General features: G+C 38.7%; 1 protein-coding gene across 1 annotated transcript in view; it reads left to right on the top strand.

The window, feature by feature from the left end:
• Hpse2 (heparanase 2 (inactive)) overlaps positions 1–20,639 on the top strand; it is a 413,903-nt gene that overhangs the window by 250,071 nt on the left and 143,193 nt on the right. Inside the window, exon 6 of the mRNA XM_090346101.1 lies at positions 12,820–12,867. Coding sequence (XP_090202227.1) covers positions 12,820–12,867 — 48 coding nt within the window. The remainder of the gene's footprint in view (positions 1–12,819; positions 12,868–20,639) is intronic.

A 20,639-nucleotide genomic window follows, 5' to 3' on the forward strand; every position in this document is an offset into this window, starting at 1 on the left:
CTCAGATATTCCAGGTACCATGTTAGAAACCTGAGAAATTAATGAAAGTGTCCATCAAATCATCTTTTTTTTTTTTTGGAGGGTTATGGGGCTTGAACATGGCCTGGGTGCTGTCCCTGAGCTGTTCAGCTCAAGGCTACCGCCCTACCCTCGAGCCAAGCCACCATTTCCCATTTTGTAGTGGTTATTTGGAGATAAGAGTCTCAGGTCCTTTTGTGCCCAGGCTGGCTTTGAACCTTGATCCTCAGATCTTAGCCTCCTGAGTAGCTAGGATTAGAGGCGTGAGCCACCACGCCCGGCTTCCATCAAGTAGTCTTGAGGTGAGGTGATTAATAGGCATTACCAAACGAATCCTACAGCTTCACTCATGGTTCCATGAGTGACTACAAGGACTAGGGTTTACTTAAAGAAATGGCATATAAGAACAAGAGTATTTGATGTGTAATATATTGGATGATGGAGTAGACAGAAAAGAGGAGAGTAGCCCTGGACAAAGAAGTGAACAGTAGCCCTGTTTTTGTGTGTTTTTCACAGAATGGAAGGCATATATAAAGGCCCTAAGGATGAAAAACTGACTGGGTTCATTGTAGAAAGTTCAAGTTAGAAAACTGACCCGGGGTCATGTTACATAGGGTTTAGAGGCAGGATGAAGGATGTTCACAATATGTGTTTATGCTATTCAATTCCCACTTTTCTAGTTCACTCCTGCTTGATCCAGACCTTAAGATAGGTCTCAAGAGACTAGAGACAAATCCCTTAGGGAAAGGGAAAATACTTATTTTTTTTCTTTTATGTCTTAGGGAAGGGAGTGGGGCATAGGAGGAATGAGACTTAGCTTTTTAATGTATGTACACTAAATACACAATGAAATATAACTAGAAATACATAAACATCCCCAGAAAGTTGAACAATAACAAAAATGTCAGCTTTCTAAATGACCAGCTATGTCATCTTTTTCATTTTTTTAGCCTTCCTAGTTATATAGACAAAATTTAAATAGATGTGATCATTGTATATGCATCATTTTGAGTTCTGCATTTTTTAGTTATTGCTTCATAGGGTTTTTTCCTTATTCCTGCATAGTTCTCATGTTTGGCATTCTTCATTCCAATAAAATATTCCCTTGCGTTAATATACCAAGTTCCTCTTAAGTATTCCCTCACTGTTGGGCATCTGGACTCTTTCCAAGTCTTGCCTGTAATATATAGCACAACCATAAACATCTTTATACAAATAGGTTTTTATTTCTTTTGAATTATATCCTTGGGCTATATTCCAAAAAGTAAAAAAAAAAAAAAAAACCATGTTGATTTCTTTTGGCTTTTAGTATTTGCTGCCAAATTTCTTTTCAGAATAATTTCACCAGGTTGTAGGGAAGCAGTATATCTGCATGTCATTCTTCCCAAGATCTCACACACAGCAATAAGCAGTGTCAAGTTTATTCATTTATTCTATTTAAATTAATGCATGATTGTGCCATATGGCTGTTTATATTTGAATTCTGCTAGCCATGTAAAGAGCTGGTTATTTTCACAATCTTTATGTGGTCTTGGGTTTTCATAACCTAAGGTTGGTTAATAACACGATAACCATTTTTTCTCTGAGGCACCAAAGAAAGAATATATTCCATTCAGTCCATTCCTTTGTTCCTGTACTCAGTTACTAAGCACTGCTATTGCTGACTTCTTAGCAACACTCACATCTCATCAGCTTTTCTTTTCTTTTCTTTTTTTTTTTTGCCAGTCCTGGCTTGAGCTCAGGGCCTGAGCACTGTCCTTGGACTTTCTCAAGGCTAGAGCTGTACCACTTGAGCCGCAGCACCACTTCCGGCTTTTTTTTTTCTATGTATGTGGTACCAAGGAATCAAACCCGGGTCTTCATGCATGCTAGGCAAGCACTTTAACCACTAGGCAAAACTCCCGGCCCCCAGCTTTTCATTTTTTAAGCCTTAGCATTTTCCTTCTGAAATGGTTTCTCTATATCTAATGTAAGACGCTAATAATATTTCCAGATAGACTTCTGAGTAGATTTGAAAGGATTGAATGTAGCATCTGGTCAGACTCCTCTTGCCTGTAGACAAACCCTTTAGATCCTCTAACTGTCTACATTTGCATCTAATAAGCTACTATGTCACCTAGTATAGGCTGCATCCCAACTACATCCAAGTGTAGGTGTACATTTTATGTTTTGTTTTGCTTTTTCAGTAGTGAGGCTTGAACTCTGAGCCTGGGCGCTGTCCCTGAGCTCTTCAGCTCAAGGCTAGCATTCTATCACTTGCTCTATAGCACTACTTCCAGCTTTTTCTGTATATGTGGTACCAAGGAATCGAACCAAGGGCTTCATGTATGCTAGGCAAGCACTCTACCATTAGGCCAAATTCCTGGCCAATGGAATATTGGATTTATTGGGTTTATTTTGGTTTATTTTGTTTTGAGTTTTCTTTTTTTGTTGTTGTTGTTCTGTTTTGGGGTTTGAACTCTGGGTCTGGGTGTTCTTCAGCTCAAGGCTATTACTCTACCACTTGAGCCACAGCACCTCTTCCAGTGCACATTTTTATGTGTGGAATACCACCCCCTCTTCTCTTGTTTTTCCTTTTCCTGAAGTCTTCTCTGACACAATGATGTATTTCTTTGGTTTGCCTTGGCTTTGAACAGCATTTCATTTTGCTGCTAGATAGAGCACTTAAGCATTCACAGTGTATCAGCTTACATAGGTGTCCCTCTTCTCAAACTGTAAACCACAGTCAGAATCCTGTCTACTTGTTCATTCCATGCTTTTAGAGTCTAGGAATATAGTAGATATCTTATAAATGCTTGTTTAAATGGCTAGTTTATCTTACTTAACATCTAACTCTAAACTTATCTGCCATAAAAATTAGCATGGCTGTAATGTTGAAGCATTGCAACTCATTATACAGTGATGTAAACGAATTATGATGATTTTCATTGATCATAATGGTTAGCTTTAATTTTATAGGAACAAGACAATTCTTATGCTTGTTTACTTGGTAATTTTAGGACAAAAGAGCTATGACAAGGCATGAGAGCAGAAAGAGACTCTTCACGTTTGTATTTTCAGAACTAGCATGCTGCCTGGAAAATGGAAAGTGCTTTAACAAAGTGCTTGTCTTATTGCTTTCATTTTTAATGTGTTTATCTAAACACATTAAAATTTGTTTTTCAGGGTTATCCCAGTTTTCTCTTTCTTTCATAAGTTTTTATGTATTACCTATGGGAGGACAATTTTATATTGATCCATTACATTTTTTTACCTTGAAACATATTAAAGCACCATTGATTGCAATATATTTATTATAATCACTGACACAGGATAATAAAGTCTACCCATAAAATAGTATCCCAGATAAAAGAAAGGCTTATTTTTATTTTTTAATTTAATTTAACTTAATTTTTTCAGTCTTGGGGCTTGAACTCAGGGCTGAGCACTGTCCTTGAGCTTTCTGAAGGCTAGAGCTCTCTACCACTTGAGCCATAGCACTACTTCTGGCTTTTTCTGTATATGTGGTACCTCAGAATCCAACCCAGGGTTTCATGCATACTAAGCAAGCATTCTATCATGAGGCTATACTCCAGGCCCAAGAAAGGCTTATTTTTTTTTTTTTTTGCCAGTCCTGGGCTTGAGCTCAGGGCCTGAGCACTGTCCTTGGACTTTCTCAAGGCTAGAGCTCTACCACTTGAGCCTCAGCACCACTTCCGGCTTTTTACTATGTATGTGGTACCAAGGAATCGAACCTGGGTTTTCGTGCATGCTAGGCAAGCACTTTAACCACTAGGCCAAACTCCCGGCCCAAGAAAGGCTTATTTTAAGGTCTGTGTATTCAGTAGTAGACCTAAAGCAATATCCAGTGTTACCAGATTATTAATGTGAATGGGTAGCAAAGACATAGACATGAGAAAGAAAAATCTGTGGCATAAAATATAACAAATGCAAATGAACAACAGCTCTAAAAGAATGATAATTTAAGTTCAGTCTCTTAAAAATAAAAATATATCATTAGTATTTTTACAAAGATACATACTTAGAAGTAGATAAGATATTGCACTATGACCAGGAATGTGGCCTAGTGGTAGAGTGCTTGCCTAGCATGCACAAAGCCCTGGGTTCAATTCCTCAGTACCACATACTCAGAAAAAAAAAAGCTGGAAGTGGTGCTGTGGCTCAAGTGGTAGAGCTCTAGTCCTTAGAAAACTCAAGGACAGTGCACAGGCCCCCGGACTGGTAAAAAAAAAATTTAATGGGGGTGGGGGGGAGGGAAATGGGGACCAAGACATGTGAAAGGGTATCAATGTATGTGAATTAACGTACCTTCTATCTGGCAAATATCATGTAACCTTTCTATTAATTACCATAAAAAATATATGAAAAAAAAATTAAAAAGAAAGACAAAAGAAAAAGGAAAGCTATTACAGTTACAAAGTGAAACTATATCAGTAAAGGGGTATAAAATCAGAACAAAAACATTTCTCAAACTAAATATATATGCTTGGTGAAATTAAGTTTTATAAGGCTCTGGCAATGCTTTCCTACATGCAGCCCTTGGACTGCTGTGACAGAATACCTACCTCATTGATACTGGATATCTGTAAAGAATGGAATTCCACACCTGTGATGATGAACCCCATATCAATAATAACATCCATCCATCCACCTCCAAACAGTGTTGCATTAGAGGTGAAACCTCTGACTAATGTTTGTGGAGGAGCAGCAGTTCCTTTACAGAAAATGCTAAAAGCATAAGCAAGTAGAATATTGATAAATTGAACTTCATAAAAATGAACTTTATACGTAAAACAATGAGAAGTAGACAACATACAAAATAGGAGAAAATCTACAGTTCATGCATCTGGTAACAGAGTTGCATCCAGAGTGTATATAAAGAATTTTTACTGCCGGGTGGGCATTGTGGCTCATGCCTGTAATCCTAACTACTCTGGAGGCTGAGATCTGAGGATCCCAATTCAAAGCCAGCCCAAGCACTAAAGAACAAAAGACTCTTATCTCCAATTAATCTCTAGAAAATGAGAAGTGGGGCTGTGGCTCTGGGATGGGGAGGTAGCCTTGGGCTAAAGAGCTCGGAGACAGCACCCAAGCCCAGAGTTCAAGCCCCATGACATCCCCACCTCCACAAAAGAATTTCACAACTCAGCAATACATAGACAAATTAACTGTGGTTAGGATTGACTTGAACAGACATTTTTTTTTCCTGAGAGGATAGACAAATGGCATATGAGTAGATCCTTAACATCATGAGCTATTAGGGAAATGAAAATTAAAACCACAAGGAATGGCCACTTCACACCCACTAGGATAACTGTAACCAAAGACACACTATCGCATTCATTGGGGAGCATACAGATTAACTGGATCATCCACATACTTCTGGTTGAAAAATACTCTGGTGGTTACTCAAAAGTTTAAACACAGTTCTATAACTCGGGTATATATTGAAAGCATAAGTCCATATGGAAAACTTGTACACCGATATTCATAACAGCACTATTCATAATAAACAGCCAGGATGGAAGCAAACCAAATGATCACCAACTGATGAATAAAGTGTGGTATGTCCCTACACTGGAATAGTAGTAGACAATTAAAAAAAAGAAATGCAATGTACCATACATGTTGTCATGTGAGTGAACTTATAAAATCTTATGCTCAAAGAAAGAAGCCATCCAGAAAAGGCTCTACAGGGCTGGTTCTTTTTATATGAAATATCCAGAATAGGCACTCTAAGGGGTCAAAAAGTAGTGTTTGCTTGATACTAGGAGAGATTATAGAGGAACCAGGGGTGATAACGCACTTAACAGGTACAGGGTTCTTTTAGAAGTGATAAATATTACAGAATTATATTGGATTAATGGTCACAAAGTTTCATAAATATAATAACCTATTGAATTTTACTATATATGTATAAATTGCATGTTATTCATATCATATCTCCAAAAATAAAATAATTAGCAGACAAAGAAATAACTCAAGAGGGTTGATAACAGAAAAATTGAAATAAAATATTACTTGAGGTAGAGGATCAATCTCCTACAGGAAAAATTCCTGTAGGAGATCCAGGTCTATATACAAGGAAGGAAACTATAGATACAGGTGTGGGGGGAGGGGAATGAAAACATTGCCAGTCTTGACAGGGTATAGGTAATGGAACTATTGACAGAACAAAGAAGGCCAAAGTAGAAGAGAAAAATCTCAGAAAACTGACATTCTCATGTTAGATACTGATCTTCACCACTATCTAACCAGTGGAATAATAAATGAGGAGAAGCTCTGAACATCAATACATAGAATTTGCTGCATTCTTGGTTCAAATGTCTTATAGCATCCCTTCCTTAAATGTGCTCTAGGGGAGAGGCATTCTTTAGGATATGAACATTTATGAGGACAACGTAGGAAATAAACAAACAAACAAATAACAGATTCCATGGCTAAGTAAGTTTGAGATCCATACATGTGTTGAAACAATCATGACACCTTTTCAAATTTCGAGAGAATTTAACACACAACCAAGCAACTTTTCCAATGAGTACTTCTTACTCCCTAACAGCAGCTCTTGTAGAAATCAGTAGGACAGGGTGTAAAGAACACGCATTTAAGAAGCTAGGTGGGACCCAGGTTATACTATTTAGATGATTTTGAAGAAATAGTTCACCTTTGCAAAGTGTCAGTCTACTCATCTGTAAAACTGGGTGAGTGAGATTACCCTTGTCTTAGGGGTGTTGTGGAAACAAATGAGGCAATTAGTCTGAAGTGCTTTGCATAACACCTGGCACACCCAAAGAAACAATAGCCACATTTGGAAAGTTAGCAGATGTAATTTTAGTGTGTGGCAGTAGGAGGGCTTGAACTCAGGGCTCTGTGCTTTTGCTTAGCTTTTTTTCTCCTCAAAGCTAGCATTTTGACACAAGAGCCACATCTCTGGATGTATTTTAAAGATGGAAGGGAAGTCTTTCCTCTCCCAATACTCTGTCCTCTCACCTTTCCCCAAAGACAGGTTTGATTTATATTTTATTGCATATCATGTGGATATAGGCTTCTAACCAGCTCAGAGTACTGAGGGAATAAAGAAACTGGGAATCTTAGCTTGAATATGTCAGTCTAATGGGGGGAATCACAAATTTACTTTCCGCTTAGGAACTTGCTTCTGCTACATTCTTGCTTGGAGCGGAAAGCAGTGCAGCTGGGGACAATTTGGTGCATGCAATAATTATCACAGTGTTAGTCCTAATAATTGTTCTGGTTTATTTCAACTATGAAAGTGTTATGTGACTTCACCAAACTATAGGCAAAGAGAAGAGAAGAGCATATTCTTCTTAGTTCATGACTAGAGACTGAAGTTGTTTCATGCTCATTAATGGAAAAACATTGGCTCATGCCCCTAGCTGAGAATTGTGTTAACAATCATTTCTTCTACATTTTTCTTTGTATTTATTTATTTAGCCTGGCACCAATTTCTTTGCTGGCTGGAGAAGCAGCATAATTCTTTGCCCAATCTTGGGCTTATGAGTTATTACTATTATTGAAGATGTTTCTCACTGCCTCAGACAGCAGAGAAATCAGTCTGGGATGGAACTGAGAAAGAACATTGGGGAAAAAAGGGTGAGGTTCTGAAACATAGATTTGACAATTTACAAGCCAAAAGGTCTTGGGAAATATTTCTCTTCACTTTCTTCCTGTGAATTTTCTTTCCTCTTCTTTTCTCATGATTGTACTTTCTTCTCCAAGAGCATTCATTCTCTATAGGTGCTGCTTAGATCAGAATTTGTCAAAAGTATGGCACACAGTCTTCCTGAATTAGAAGGACCCAGTCAGATTCTTAAAACACAGCATGTTTCTTAAAATCCAGCTCAAACCTGGTAGACTAAACTGTGTAAGGATGGGACCCAGATGCTGCCATTTTCAACTAAGGAACAAAAACTCCAGCTCATTCTTTGTGCCTTCAAGTACAAGAATTACTACCTTGCATTATAGGTAGAGCACATTTTACCTTTATTTTCTAGGTCACTGTATGGAAGTGAACAAATGATAAGCCGCGAGCCAGAACCAGGAAGTGAAAACTCCTATTTATTTAATGTTAGTAGTGTCCCCATGTTACCTTCATCTCTCACATTTATTCCCTTAGTACAGCTTGCAACATCTTTGGGAAGTAGGTGCTGTTCTCTCTGTAGGAAATGCTCCAAGAAAGTAAAGCATCTTACCCGAGATCATACCATTAGTGAGCTCAGATACCCATTTTACTCCGGGGCTCACTATCTTTTTATACTCTGTGGTGCTGCTTTTCTCAGTCTTCAGCTTTCAACTAAGCTACAAAATAAAATAGAACCCTCTTTTGCCAAAGGCCCATGGCGTTCACTCTCAGAGAGTCAGCTTTGGATTTTAGAAAGTTTGCTTTTCTGTGTGAAACTCATAATGACATCCTGCTGCATTGTTCCTTCTTTTCACCAGGCTCTACAGCCAGAGAAAATCATACCGAGCAAGTCAGTTATAGCCCTCTTTACTTGAATCCAAGTCTTTACAACTTCCTCAGCAGCATTTTGGATTGTCGAGGCATGCCTATCATAATATTCTTCTAACCAGTCCCTTCCAGCTCCAGCCAGAGCCTTCCAGCTGTATTTCAACATCCCTCATCTTTCTCCATTCTCCTCCTCCCTTCATTCTAGTCAAGCAACCCTTTCTGCTCCTCCTGTATGTGTTACTCTTTCACATATGGTTCCAGACATTGTCCTTCCAACTCCCCACTGGCAGCGAATTCAATTCATCTTGAGAGCCAGTTCCAGGTAACAATGCTTGGCAGCCCCTCTTGAGAAAGAGGCTAATGCCAAGTCCCAGACAAGTGAGGGCGTAGTGAGATATCCCAGTATCTGCAGTGGCTCAGTATCTGCATTGCGCAGATCACATCTCCACATTTCTGCAGGGTGAGAATAAAAGCTTTAGAGTCAGAGCTGGGATGGAATTCTGGTTGTGCAAGGTATGGCTTCGGTGTCATGAGCTGTTTCTTCAACTATAAAATAAAAGTGACAATACCAAACTTACAGGCTTGTAAAACATGTAAACTGCCTGTCTGTGAGGAAGTGGTAGCTGTGTTTTCCTTCCTCCATTTAGTATCCTCCTTAAAAAGAAAGCTTGCAGATGTCACTTATCCACAGGAGAAATTGGTTAGGGAGTTATGTGTATCTCAAGTCGGTAGGTAGAAGTTTATCAAATGAAGGGAAATGTAAGCTCTCGAAGAAGAGCCTAAATACAGTGCTTTACTAGTCATTAGCATAAAAAACACACACACAGCTATGCCACTTATCAGAGTATATAAATGGTATTTGATGTAAGTAGGGTGGGAAGGGAAAAAAGAGAGAGGAATGAGGGACAGAGAGAAGGGAGAGATAGATTCCAATATTTCATTTGCTTGATGTGACACTTTGAATCCTCAGAGTGTGTGTGTGTGTGTGTGTGTGTGTGTGTGTGTGTGTGTGTGTGATTAGCCGTGAGAAAGCTGAAAGGCTTTGGGCCACATGGAAGAGGTCTCTAAATATGCTGTTCTGGAGTTCAACTTGACACATGGTAAAAAAAAAAAAGTTTCTTTCTGCTCTTCCTTAGGCTCTGTGTGTGTGTGTGTGTGTGTGTGTGTGTGTGTGTGTGTGTGTGTGTGTGTGTGTGTGAATCCCAGGGCTTGAACTCTAGGCCTAGACAGTGTCTCTGAGCTTTTTTGCTCAAGGTTAGCACTCTACCACTTGAGCCACATTTCCAGCTTTTTTGGGTGCCTAATTGGAGATAAAAGTCTCAGAGGCTTTCTAGTCAAGGCTGGCCTCTAACTGTGATCCTCAGATCTCAGCCTCCTAAGTATTTAGGATTACAGACATGAGACATCAGTACCCAGATTCCCTACGCTTTAAATAGAACAGTTTTTCTATGTTCTTAATGCTAGCTATATAACCAAACATTATCTTTGGGAGCTAGAAAGCTTGGGCTGCAGTACTCCAATGGAAGTATATACCCTGTGAGGGATTTATTGTCCTTCTTGGGAGCAAAATTCAGAACCTAATTTCTAGGCTTGTCTTTTGTAATCCAGAAGTAGAGATCAAACCCCAAAGACCAATGGCCCTTCTTGTGAGACAGTTATGATACACCCTGGGAGAGAAGAACCAGTCTATTGCAGGTTTGCCGTCAGTGTGAGTGGATGATGACAAAGCAAAAGTCTCGAGGCTTCTGAGTCCCCAAGAGAAGGAAAGGAACTCTCAGAACAAAAAGGGATGTGGGTGCTTTGGTCCTTTTTAGAGCAGTAGATTGACTGTAGGAAAGCACCTCTGGTACTGAAAATCTACCTGGCACTGGCATACGACCCAGTTCCTTTGCCTCTCGTTACCCTTCTTTGCACAGCTGGAGGTGAGCATGAGGGAAAATATCTCCTCTGAGATCATAACCCAGATTTCTGTCATTGTAAATCAGAAATGGAAACATCCAGCGGTGGAATAACAAAACGTTTCTTTCTTGTCAGTATTCACACTCTGGGTTATCTTCAGCTGGTATTATTCATAGATCAAATTGAGAGATGAGCCTGGAAGTGGGCTGAAAATCTTCAGATATTTCCAGAGCCTACAGAAAAAGTTCCTCTTGCCAAGGTGTTTCAGGCCTGACAGCACCACTCTGAGAATGTGTTAACACCCCCCTCCCAATGTTCCTGTGGCTGAGCTGGCACAGCCACGGGGCTGAGTGGAAATGACGTATCTCTTTATTTGGGCCTGTTTTCTGAGACACAGGCAGTCTAGAGAGCAGAAGACTCTGTCAGCATTAGAAAACTATGACCTCGGATTTGTTGTCCATCACAGGGCCGATAGGTACATAAAAGCAGAGTCTAGATATGATCTAGACATCGAATACATATCAAAAGCCCTATTTTTCAGTCAAGGGATATGGAGGTAAGGGAAAGACCTCAACCTTACTGGTTATTCCTTAGAATTTTGTATAATTAGTTTATTATATGTTATTTCTGTGGGTAGCATCCCTTTATTTCCATATATGTATGTACATATGTGTGTATGTATGTATGTATATATATGTATGTCTGTATATATCTCCCACTGGAAACAAACAGTATTTGTATCTATCATGATTTTCAGAAGATAAAGGTGTATCTGATTATCCAGAAATGCATATTTTATTTGACATTTGAATTTTTTTCCCCTCAGATTAAGTGTAGAAATACTTCTAAGTACTTAGCCTCCTCATTTTGCTAAGAAGGGGACAAGGAGGCTATGTGGTGCTGCATGCCTGTAGGACAGTCCTTAGGAGATAGAGGCAGGAAGCAGGAACTGGGATTCAAAACCATGCTATCCTAAGGCAACATAGTGAGGTCCTGTCTTAAATTTTTTTTTTGCCAGTCCTGGGCTTGAGCTCAGGGCCTGAGCACTGTCCTTGAACTTTCTCAAGGTTAAAGCTCTACCACTTGAGCTTCAGCACCACTTCTGGCTTTTTTTTTTCTATGTATCTGGTGCTGAGGAATCGAACCCGGGTCTTTGTGCATGCTAGGCAATCACTCTACCACTAGGCTAAACTCCCAGCCCTTTAAAAAAATTTTTTTTAAAGAACAAATGTAGTTTTTATAGCAGTTTTCACTTGACCATGTTTAATAAAGGTGTTTACTTAAAGTTAGTTAAAACAACTTTTCTACTGCCCGATTATTCTGTTACAGTTGCCATGATGATAGATAGTATGATGTGTTTTGAACTATTATTTTGTGCTTGAAATAGTTTTAAAACTATGATGAAATTAAAATGTATGTTGCTAGTTGTTTTTTTGTCAAGGTATTTGATCAAAACCTGGCTTTATTTTCTTTTCAGGCACAAATTCCACAGTACCAGGTTAAGTATCTCATACCTTAAATTTCTTTTCATGCAATAAGTTTTTAGATATAATTGTTAAAAAATTATTCTGTCCTGTAGATTTACTTTCTAATTCCTGAACTAGGAATGGTTTAGTGATTACAATTTTTATGGGATACTTTAATATATGACAGACCAAATAAATGCTCATTCATTAGTTCAGTTTTTCTTCATTTTCTTCTTCTTGATAAAAATTGCCATGATTTTTATAACATTTCAAGCATATCTTCTAGGATTTCTAATTACAATTTTATTAAATTCATAAATTAGCTGGGGAAAGATAACTTTTTTTCTCTACATGATCTTGATAGGTCTTTTGATTCTAAAACATTTGGTTTTAAAGTGCTTCTCTATATAATATCTAATAATCCCATTTATGAGTTGAACATATTTCATGTTTTATTATAGGTCTTAGAAATTTTCTTTGAGAGCTGTGGGGCACAGTAATTAACATTAATTTAAATATCACAACTGTCATTAACCTATTCATTTTTGGCATTACTTTTGATAATGGAAGATTACTTAAGGAGTTAGTTCACTTTTATACCAGAACGAACTATCGAATGCATATGAAGGCTCTACATTAGACTATCATGAAATGCTAGCTTCCAGTTACCAATGCACATCATGGGTTGTTTTTTGTTGTTGTTTATTTCCTAGTAGAGATTGGAGTCCTTATCAATAAGTTCCAATTATAGGAAAATCAACCTGAAAACCATTGTTCTTAGGCTGGCTTGGGAAGATGGAGTGGGGTGAGTGTTGTACCGGGTTCTTCTCCCTGTGGTGGCTGTGGACTTCTCAGATGGCACATAGCTGCTTGGAGCTGGGCCAGGTGTATGTCATGGTTTTTCTTCTTTGAACCTAGGGGATGTGGTTTACTTTATGTGGCCCTACTTTTGTTCTCTGTTCCTTGCAGATTCATGAAGGTGGCCGGGAGCACAGTGGATGCAGTTACCTGGCAACAGTAGGTATTCATCATTTTTTTTGCTCTTTATTATTAGCTGCTATGAAGCCAGAGATAATGAGAGGCCATCAGATTGAGAGCTGACATTTAATAAGCTGTCCCTTTTCCTTCTTGAAAGAAAACAAACACATACACATTGAAAATGAACACCAAAATAGTCGCTATGGCAGATTCGGTGTCACAGCACTATAATTCTATTTTGTTATTTTTCAAAACAAACCCCCCCTCCCCACAAGTAAGCAAGAAAAATAAATGCCACTGACACATTTTAGAGAGCGGGCCCATTATGTACTCTTAAATTCAACTGTCCTGTGGGCAAGGTGATGGAAGTCTAAGTTCACCACCCTGTCTCCTCCGGCTTTTCCTTTGGGAATACATTTCTTTGAATAAGAGAGGAAGTCGTTTTAATTGCTCCATATATCCTGTGAAAATAGAGACATTTCATTCTATTAACAGCTGTGGTGTTAATTAGCACCAAGCAATTCAGTAATAGGAAGCAGGTTATGAACAGAAAATGTGGAGAGAGAGTGAGGCAACCCAAGAGAGGTGATAAACCTCAGCACTCCACAGCCAAGCTTCTGTTAGCCACCAGGTAGCTTGACTCACAAGGAAATAATCATTTAGTCTTTTTTATGGCATTTGGGCCAGGTTGACTGCTCTTGGGTCACAATGTCTGACCAGGTTTTGTACTGAATCCTGCTATTCTTCTCTCCAACACCTCGGTCATCTCTCACCCAGATGTAGTTCCTCCCAGATCAGACCCCTGTATTCCCACAACAGACCCTGCTAGCCCTCAGTTTACCCTGACCCTTCCCTCTCAGTGCCATCACTCTGCTGTCTGACCTCTGTTTAAATCGATCATACTATCCATCAAAACTCCTTGACAGGTATGGAGGAAAGAGGAGTAGATATGGCTGTATTTGTGGTCGTTTCACTTGGCAGTACTGGGTGGACACTGAACTTGAAGTCTTAAGTTTGGTAGGCAGATACTCTACAACTGGAGCCATGCCTCCTGCCATCCCTTTCCCTTTTTTGTGTGCTGGTTAATCTTCAAGAAGGATCTCATTTGATATCTGGACTGGCCTGAGCTGCAGTCCTCTTCATGCCAGGGGCTGGTGGGGGGGGGACAGGCAAGTGCCTCTGTGCCCAGCCATTATGCTTCCCCTCTATCTGGGATACCAGGCGGTACCACTGTGCACAGTGATTGTTTGAGATGTGGTCACCTGGTCTATTGCTCCTAGCCCCAAAGCAGACAGGCCCAGTTTATTCTTTTTCCTAGATCTTTGTTTTCAATAGGGCTTAAAACAACTCACAGTTGCTTTTTCTCATACCTTGTTTTTGTAGTTTGGTTTCTCTAGAGTGGCACTTACTTAATTCACCACTTACTAAGGTAATTGTACATTAGACATTTCCTGTGGCAAAACAGAGCAACGATCATCATAAGGACAATGTTCCAGAAACCGTTCCCCAATGTTACATGTGCCTCAGCCGACCTGACCTCCATAACCATCAAGTCAAGCAGACGTGGCTTTTACTTCTGTTTACCTACAGCTTTAGGAAGCTGTAGAAATCCAAAGACAACAACAGAAATATCAAATTTGTGGACTTGAAGTTGGGTGTCTCTCACTTCAAAAGCTTTATCCCTTTAACTTTTATCGCTTTGACAAGACAATATCCTTTAACTGAAATTCTACCTCCACACTCAGACCAAAGAGTATGTGGATAATGTTGCATAAATGCCAAAATCTGAAGAATTTATAGGCGTTGTAAGGAGAGATCATGAGATCAGAGCAAGAAAATTACTGGCTAAGAATATATGGCTTCAATTACCATGGCTGACAGGGAAAGACCAGAAAAAGTTTTCTTCTGTCTTCAAGCACTTTCCCTGGCATAAATGGAATAAAGTGAATCCAGTAGTTTTTTTTATAATGGAGAAATACATTTTTAATAAATATATTTTATTTATTGGCTACTAAAAAATATTGACCATGTCTCTAGATGATCATCATGTATCTGCAACTATGCCAAAAACACTTCCCAAAGCAGGAAGAGGGTTATGTTTCTTTTGGATCAGCATTCATTTAGGGACGAGTCACACCTGGAATCTACCATTTATCCATTTTCAGTCACGACTTGGATAGTCATGGAAGAATCCCAGGAAATCCTAACTAGACTCAATGAAAAGCAGAGACCATGTCCTGTTTCTCCAACTCTGAGAAAGGCTAAAGTGAACATTTGTTAAAAAAAAAAATACACCATAAAGGAAGTCAAATCTCTGTGGTTCAATGAATTGTATTTAGAAGCTCGTACTCTTGGATTTGTTTCATTTTGCGTACCAAAATATACAATTGAATTATTGGTTCTACCCAGCAAATCATGCAAGAAAACTAGCAAGAATCAGTGAGATGAAGTTCTAATGACAAGTACCGTGGAGGAGCTTGTATCCGAATTCCCCTTCTCCAGATTACAATGGTGACATCTGTGTATTCATCCATTACATAACACAAACACTGGAGTGCGACCAAAATGAGGTAGAAACTAGGGGAACTATCAGTCCTTGAAAGAAGAGAGAAGTAATGAGTATAACTTTTTCACTGGGGTTACTACACAGTCCATGCAGCATGAGGTACTCAAAACTCAATGTACATGAATGTATTGGCGTTAGGTGTAAGAAGAGGTCAGACACTGGGATTTCAGAGCAGAAATCTCAGAAAGGAGGAACCATAAGGGGAAAAAAAGTGCCAAACATGCATAGAAACTTCCCTCCCTCAACTGTTTGATCCCTGAAATCCATATATTTACCAAGAGACTGGAGAGCCTGTTGGGAAGCAACAGCTGGAAGCTTGGAAGAAAAAAAAAAAAAAAAAAAAAAAACCCCAACTGAATAAAGATTTCAGCTGCTCTCTGACACAAGAGAGACCGAGATTGGAATTTGAATCCTACATGTTGAGAGTGACTTCACAAACACTTTATTTCTTCCAGTGAAACCTGAAGGAGTTGTACCTTATGTGTAGAGTGTTTGCCAAGACTAAGTCGAAAGTAGAACCCATATAGACATGCCTAAAATGTGAGAGCAGGCCGAGAGCAGGCCCATCGGCCATTCCTTCAGCCTCTTTTAGAGTTCCAAAACCAACACATTCCTGTCCTTATAGTACATTACCGGAATTTCCAGAACACAAGAAATCATTACTTGACCTGAAAAGAAGGGAAAATGTGGCTCATCACCAAGGAGATAAGCAAGCAGATGATTCAAACATGAATTAACTAGTCAGGATTTTGAAGATGCTATTGTAAATAATCAAATAATTAAGGGCAAAATGTCAATTTCGAATTGTTACATAGGAAATAGCAGTGAAATAGAGTTCTATGTCTGTGAGCACAATTCTACTCTCAACTTCTGTGAGATCAACTTTTGTAGCTTCCAGTAAACGTGGGAAAGTGTAGTTTTCTCTGTAACTGATTTATGACTTCTGTTACTTAACAAATTGTCCTCCAGGCTCATCCATGTAGCACAAATGACAAGAATTTCAATCTTTATAGATGGATGAATAATATTCTACCAGCAAAGTACTCTTTTAAAAATGAAATAAGATGCCAAACTCGGCTGACACCTATAACCCCAGCTACTCAGGAGGCTGAGATATGAGGATCGTGGTTCAAAGGCCCTGGCACTAAAGACCGTGAGACTCTTATCTTCAATTAACCATCAGAAAACATGAAGTGGCACTGTGGCTCAAGGGGTAGGGTAGTAGCCTTGAGCTGAAGAGCTCAGGGACAGTGCCCAGGACCAGAGTTCAAGCTCCATGACAGAAGAAGGAGGAGGAGGAGGAGGAGGAGGAGGAGGAGGAGGAGGAGAAGGAGGAGGAAAAGAAATAAGATGCTTTTGACCAATGAATGCTAGTTGATTTGGAATACAAAAAATGCTAAAGGGGAGTACTTCAGACAGAAAGGCTTATATCAGAAAGAAACTTGGATTAAAAAATAAATAAATAAGGACTGAGAGTATAGTGTGGCCTAGTGGTAGAGTACCTGCCTAGCATGCATCAAGCCCTGGGTTTGATTCTTTTGTACCACATACACAGAAAAAGCCAGAAGTGGTGCTGTGGCTCAAGTGGCAGAAAGCTAGCTTTGAGAAGCCCAAGGACAGTGCCTAGGCCCTGAGTTCAAGGCCCAGGACTGGCAAAAGATAAATAAATACATAAATAACAAAGAACAATGGAAATGGTAAATGTGTTGTCAAATATAAAATGTGGTTTTTCCTCTTTATTTAAATTAAAATGGATTAATAAAAAAAGAAAATGTGTATCTTTTCATCATATGCTATATTATAAAGTTTTTTCATATATTTTTATTATAATTAATAGAAGGGTTACATTATATTCACCAGACAGACAGTGCATTACTTCACATACATTGATACCCTTTCTTGTGTCTTGGTCCCCATTTCCCTCCCCCTACCCCAGCCCCTCATCTTCTTTTCCTCCCTTCCCTATCCAACATCATATAACCAAATATGCATATATCAGATAATCAGAAATACTGTAACAATATGAGGTAATCTAAGGATAGCAAAAGAGATGAGAGATAACATAGTACATTAAGGATAACAATCACTCATTATATGGCTTTTGTTTCTGTATCCTGGAGGTCCTTTCATTTAGCATCATTCTATATGGCCTTATGAATATACATTTTGTTCTATTGTAAATCTCTGCTAGGAGAGCCCACAGTTTATACTGATTAGGACAAATGAAGGAAACCATTGAGCCTATGTTCCTTTGAGTCTGGCTTACTTCACTTACTATGATTTTTTCTAAATCTTTCCATTTCTTTACAAATGGGGCAATGTTGTTCTGACAGCAGTATAGAATTCCATTGTGTATAAATACCACATCTTGTTGATCCACTCATCAACTGAAGGGCATCTGGGTTGGTTCCATATCTTTGCTATGGTAAATAGTGCTACAATGAACATCGTTGTGCTAGTGGATTTAGTATGTCCTTGTTTCTGGAAGATTGGGTAAATGCCAAGTAATGGAATTGCTAAGTCATAGGGGAGCCCAATGGTTAGTCTTTTGAGGAACTGCCATACTGCTTTCTGTAGTGGTTGAACGAGTTTCCAGTCCCACCAAAAGTGTAGTAGTGATCCCTCCTGGCCACATCCCCTCCAGAATCTGTTGTTATTAGATTTCTTGATCCTGGCCATTCTAACTGGAGTGGGGTGGAATCTTAGAGTTGTTTTGATTTGCATTTCTTTTATGGCCATAGATGTTGAGCATTTCTTCATGTGTCTATAGACCATTCTTATTTCTTCTTCGGAGAAGACTCTCTTTAAGTCTTTTACCCATCTTTTAATGGGATGGTTGTTACTTTGGAGATTAGTTTTGGAGTGATTCAATTTTTGAGCTGTTGATATATTTTAGATATGAGCCCTTTGTCTGTTGTATGGTTAGTGAAGATCTTCTTCCACTCTGTAGGCTTTCTAGTTATTTTGCTAGCTATGTCCTTTGCCATATAGAAGCTCTGCAGTTTAATGCAGTCCCACTCGTCCAAACTTTCTCTGATTTGTTTCTGTTTCTGTGTCCTTATTAACAAAGTTTTGACCTGTGCCAAGGAGACCTAGTCTATCTCCTATTCTTTCTTGTAAAGTTTTCAGTATATCTATTTTTACCTCGAGGTCTTTGATCCATTTGGAGTTAATCCTGGTACGGGGTGACAAAGAGGGATCCAACTTTAATTGTCTGCAGGTGCTTAACCAGTTCTGCCAACACCACTTGTTGAAGAGGCTTTCTTTCATTCTATTTTTTGGGGGGCTCCCTTATCAAAGATTAGGTGGCCATAGGTCTGTGGGTTAATACCTGGGTCCTCAGTTCTATTCCATTGGTCTTTAGGCCTGTTCTTGTGCCAGTACCAAGCTATTTTGGTCACTGTAGCTCTGTAATAGAGTCTAAAGTTTGGTATTGAAATTCCTCCTGCATGGTTCTTTCTGCTAAGAATTGTTATTGTTATAAGGGGTCTTTTATTATTCCATATGAAACTTTGGATTGCCTCTTCTATTTCTTTTAAGAATGGCATTGGGTATTGTGTTGAATTTGTAGATAGCCCTTGGCAAGACTGCCATTTTCACAATGTTAATTCTTCCAATCCAGAAGCATGGGAGTTTTTCCATTTCCTCATTTCTGCTTTAATTTCTTTTTCAGGGTTTTAAAGTTTTCAGCAAAAAGATCCTTTACATTCTTAGTTAAGTTAATTCCTAGGTACTTTATTTTCTTTGAGGCTATTGCAAAAGGAGTTGCTTTCCTGTTGTTGACTTGTTTCTCTCATTGTTGGCATATAGGAAGACGGTTGATCTTTGAGGGTTAATTTTATACCCTGCTACCTTGCCAAAATTTTGAATCAGCTCAAGCAGCTTGGGAGTGGAGTCTATAGGGTTCTTTAAATACAGAATCATGTCATCTGCAAAGAGGGAAAGTTTCACTTCCTCTTTCTCTATTTGGATTCCCTTTATGGTTGCTTCTTGCCTTATTGCTCTGGCTAGGAATTCTAATACTAAGTCAAAGAGGAGTGGAGAGAGTGGGCATTCGTGTTTCATTCCTGATTTTAGAGGAAATGGCTTTAGCTTTTCACCATTAAGTATAATGCTAGCTGTGGGTTTGTCATACACAGCCTTTGTTATATTGAGGAATGTTCCATAGATTCCTAGTTTCTCCAGATCTTTTAGCATAGAGGGGTGTTGGATCTTGTCAAATGCCTTGTCTGCATCTATTGAGACAATCATGTGATTTTTGTCCTTGCTCCTGTTGTGTTGAATTATATTAATTGATTTGTGTATGTTGAACCAGCTTTGCATCCCTGTGATGAATCCTGTTTGATCATAGTGTATAATTTTTTGATGAGTTGCTGAAGACAGTTGGCCAGTATTTTGTTGAGAAGTTTTGCATCAATATTCATCAAAGAAATGGGTCTTTGATGAATCTCTGTCTGATTTGGGGATGAGGATTATAGTGGCTTCATAGAATGAGTTTGGCAGAGAGCCGTCGTTTTCAATTTTGTTGAAGAGCTTGAGGAGTATTTAATGAGTTCTGCTTTGAAAACCTCATAGAATTTAGCTGTGAATCCATCTGGCCCTGGGCTTTTCTTGGATGGAAGGTCTTGTATTGCCATTTCTATTTCAGTGCTTCAAATACATCTGTTACTTGGATTAGGTCTTCTTGGTTCAGTGTGGGTATGTTAATATTGGCTAGAAATTCATCCATTTCTTCTAGATTCTCAAATTTGTTGAAAAGTATTCCCTCATGATATTCTGGATCTTGGTAATTTCTGTCGTGATATTACCATTCTCATCTGTGATTTTGTTTATTTGGGTGCACTCCCTTCTTTTTTTGGTAATATTTGCTAAGGGCCTGTCAATTTATTTAAATAACAATGGATTAATAAAAATAGAAAATATGTATCATTTCATCATATATTATATTACAAAGGTTTTTTTGAAACAAAAACTAATGTTAACCCTAACAGTATAGTAGAATCCTAGTTAAAATTGTAAAATAATAAAATGAAATAGGTACGAATAATGGTGAGATTTAGAATGGTATATTGAAGGCATTTTTAATGCATTTATTAGAACTAATGAGAATAAAGGCAGCTGGGCCCAACATTAGAATACAAATCAAAATAAGTATATATAAGGAATAAGGAAAGTATAAGCAACTAGAAAACTATCTCTGTGCTCAAATTAAGTGTTATGCCAACACTGCAATCTACTATTTCAG

Source organism: Megascapheus bottae, chromosome 15 (genome assembly GCF_031878675.1).
Source record: "Megascapheus bottae isolate mThoBot1 chromosome 15, mThoBot2.hap1, whole genome shotgun sequence".
Classification (NCBI taxonomy): Eukaryota; Metazoa; Chordata; class Mammalia; order Rodentia; family Geomyidae; genus Megascapheus; species Megascapheus bottae.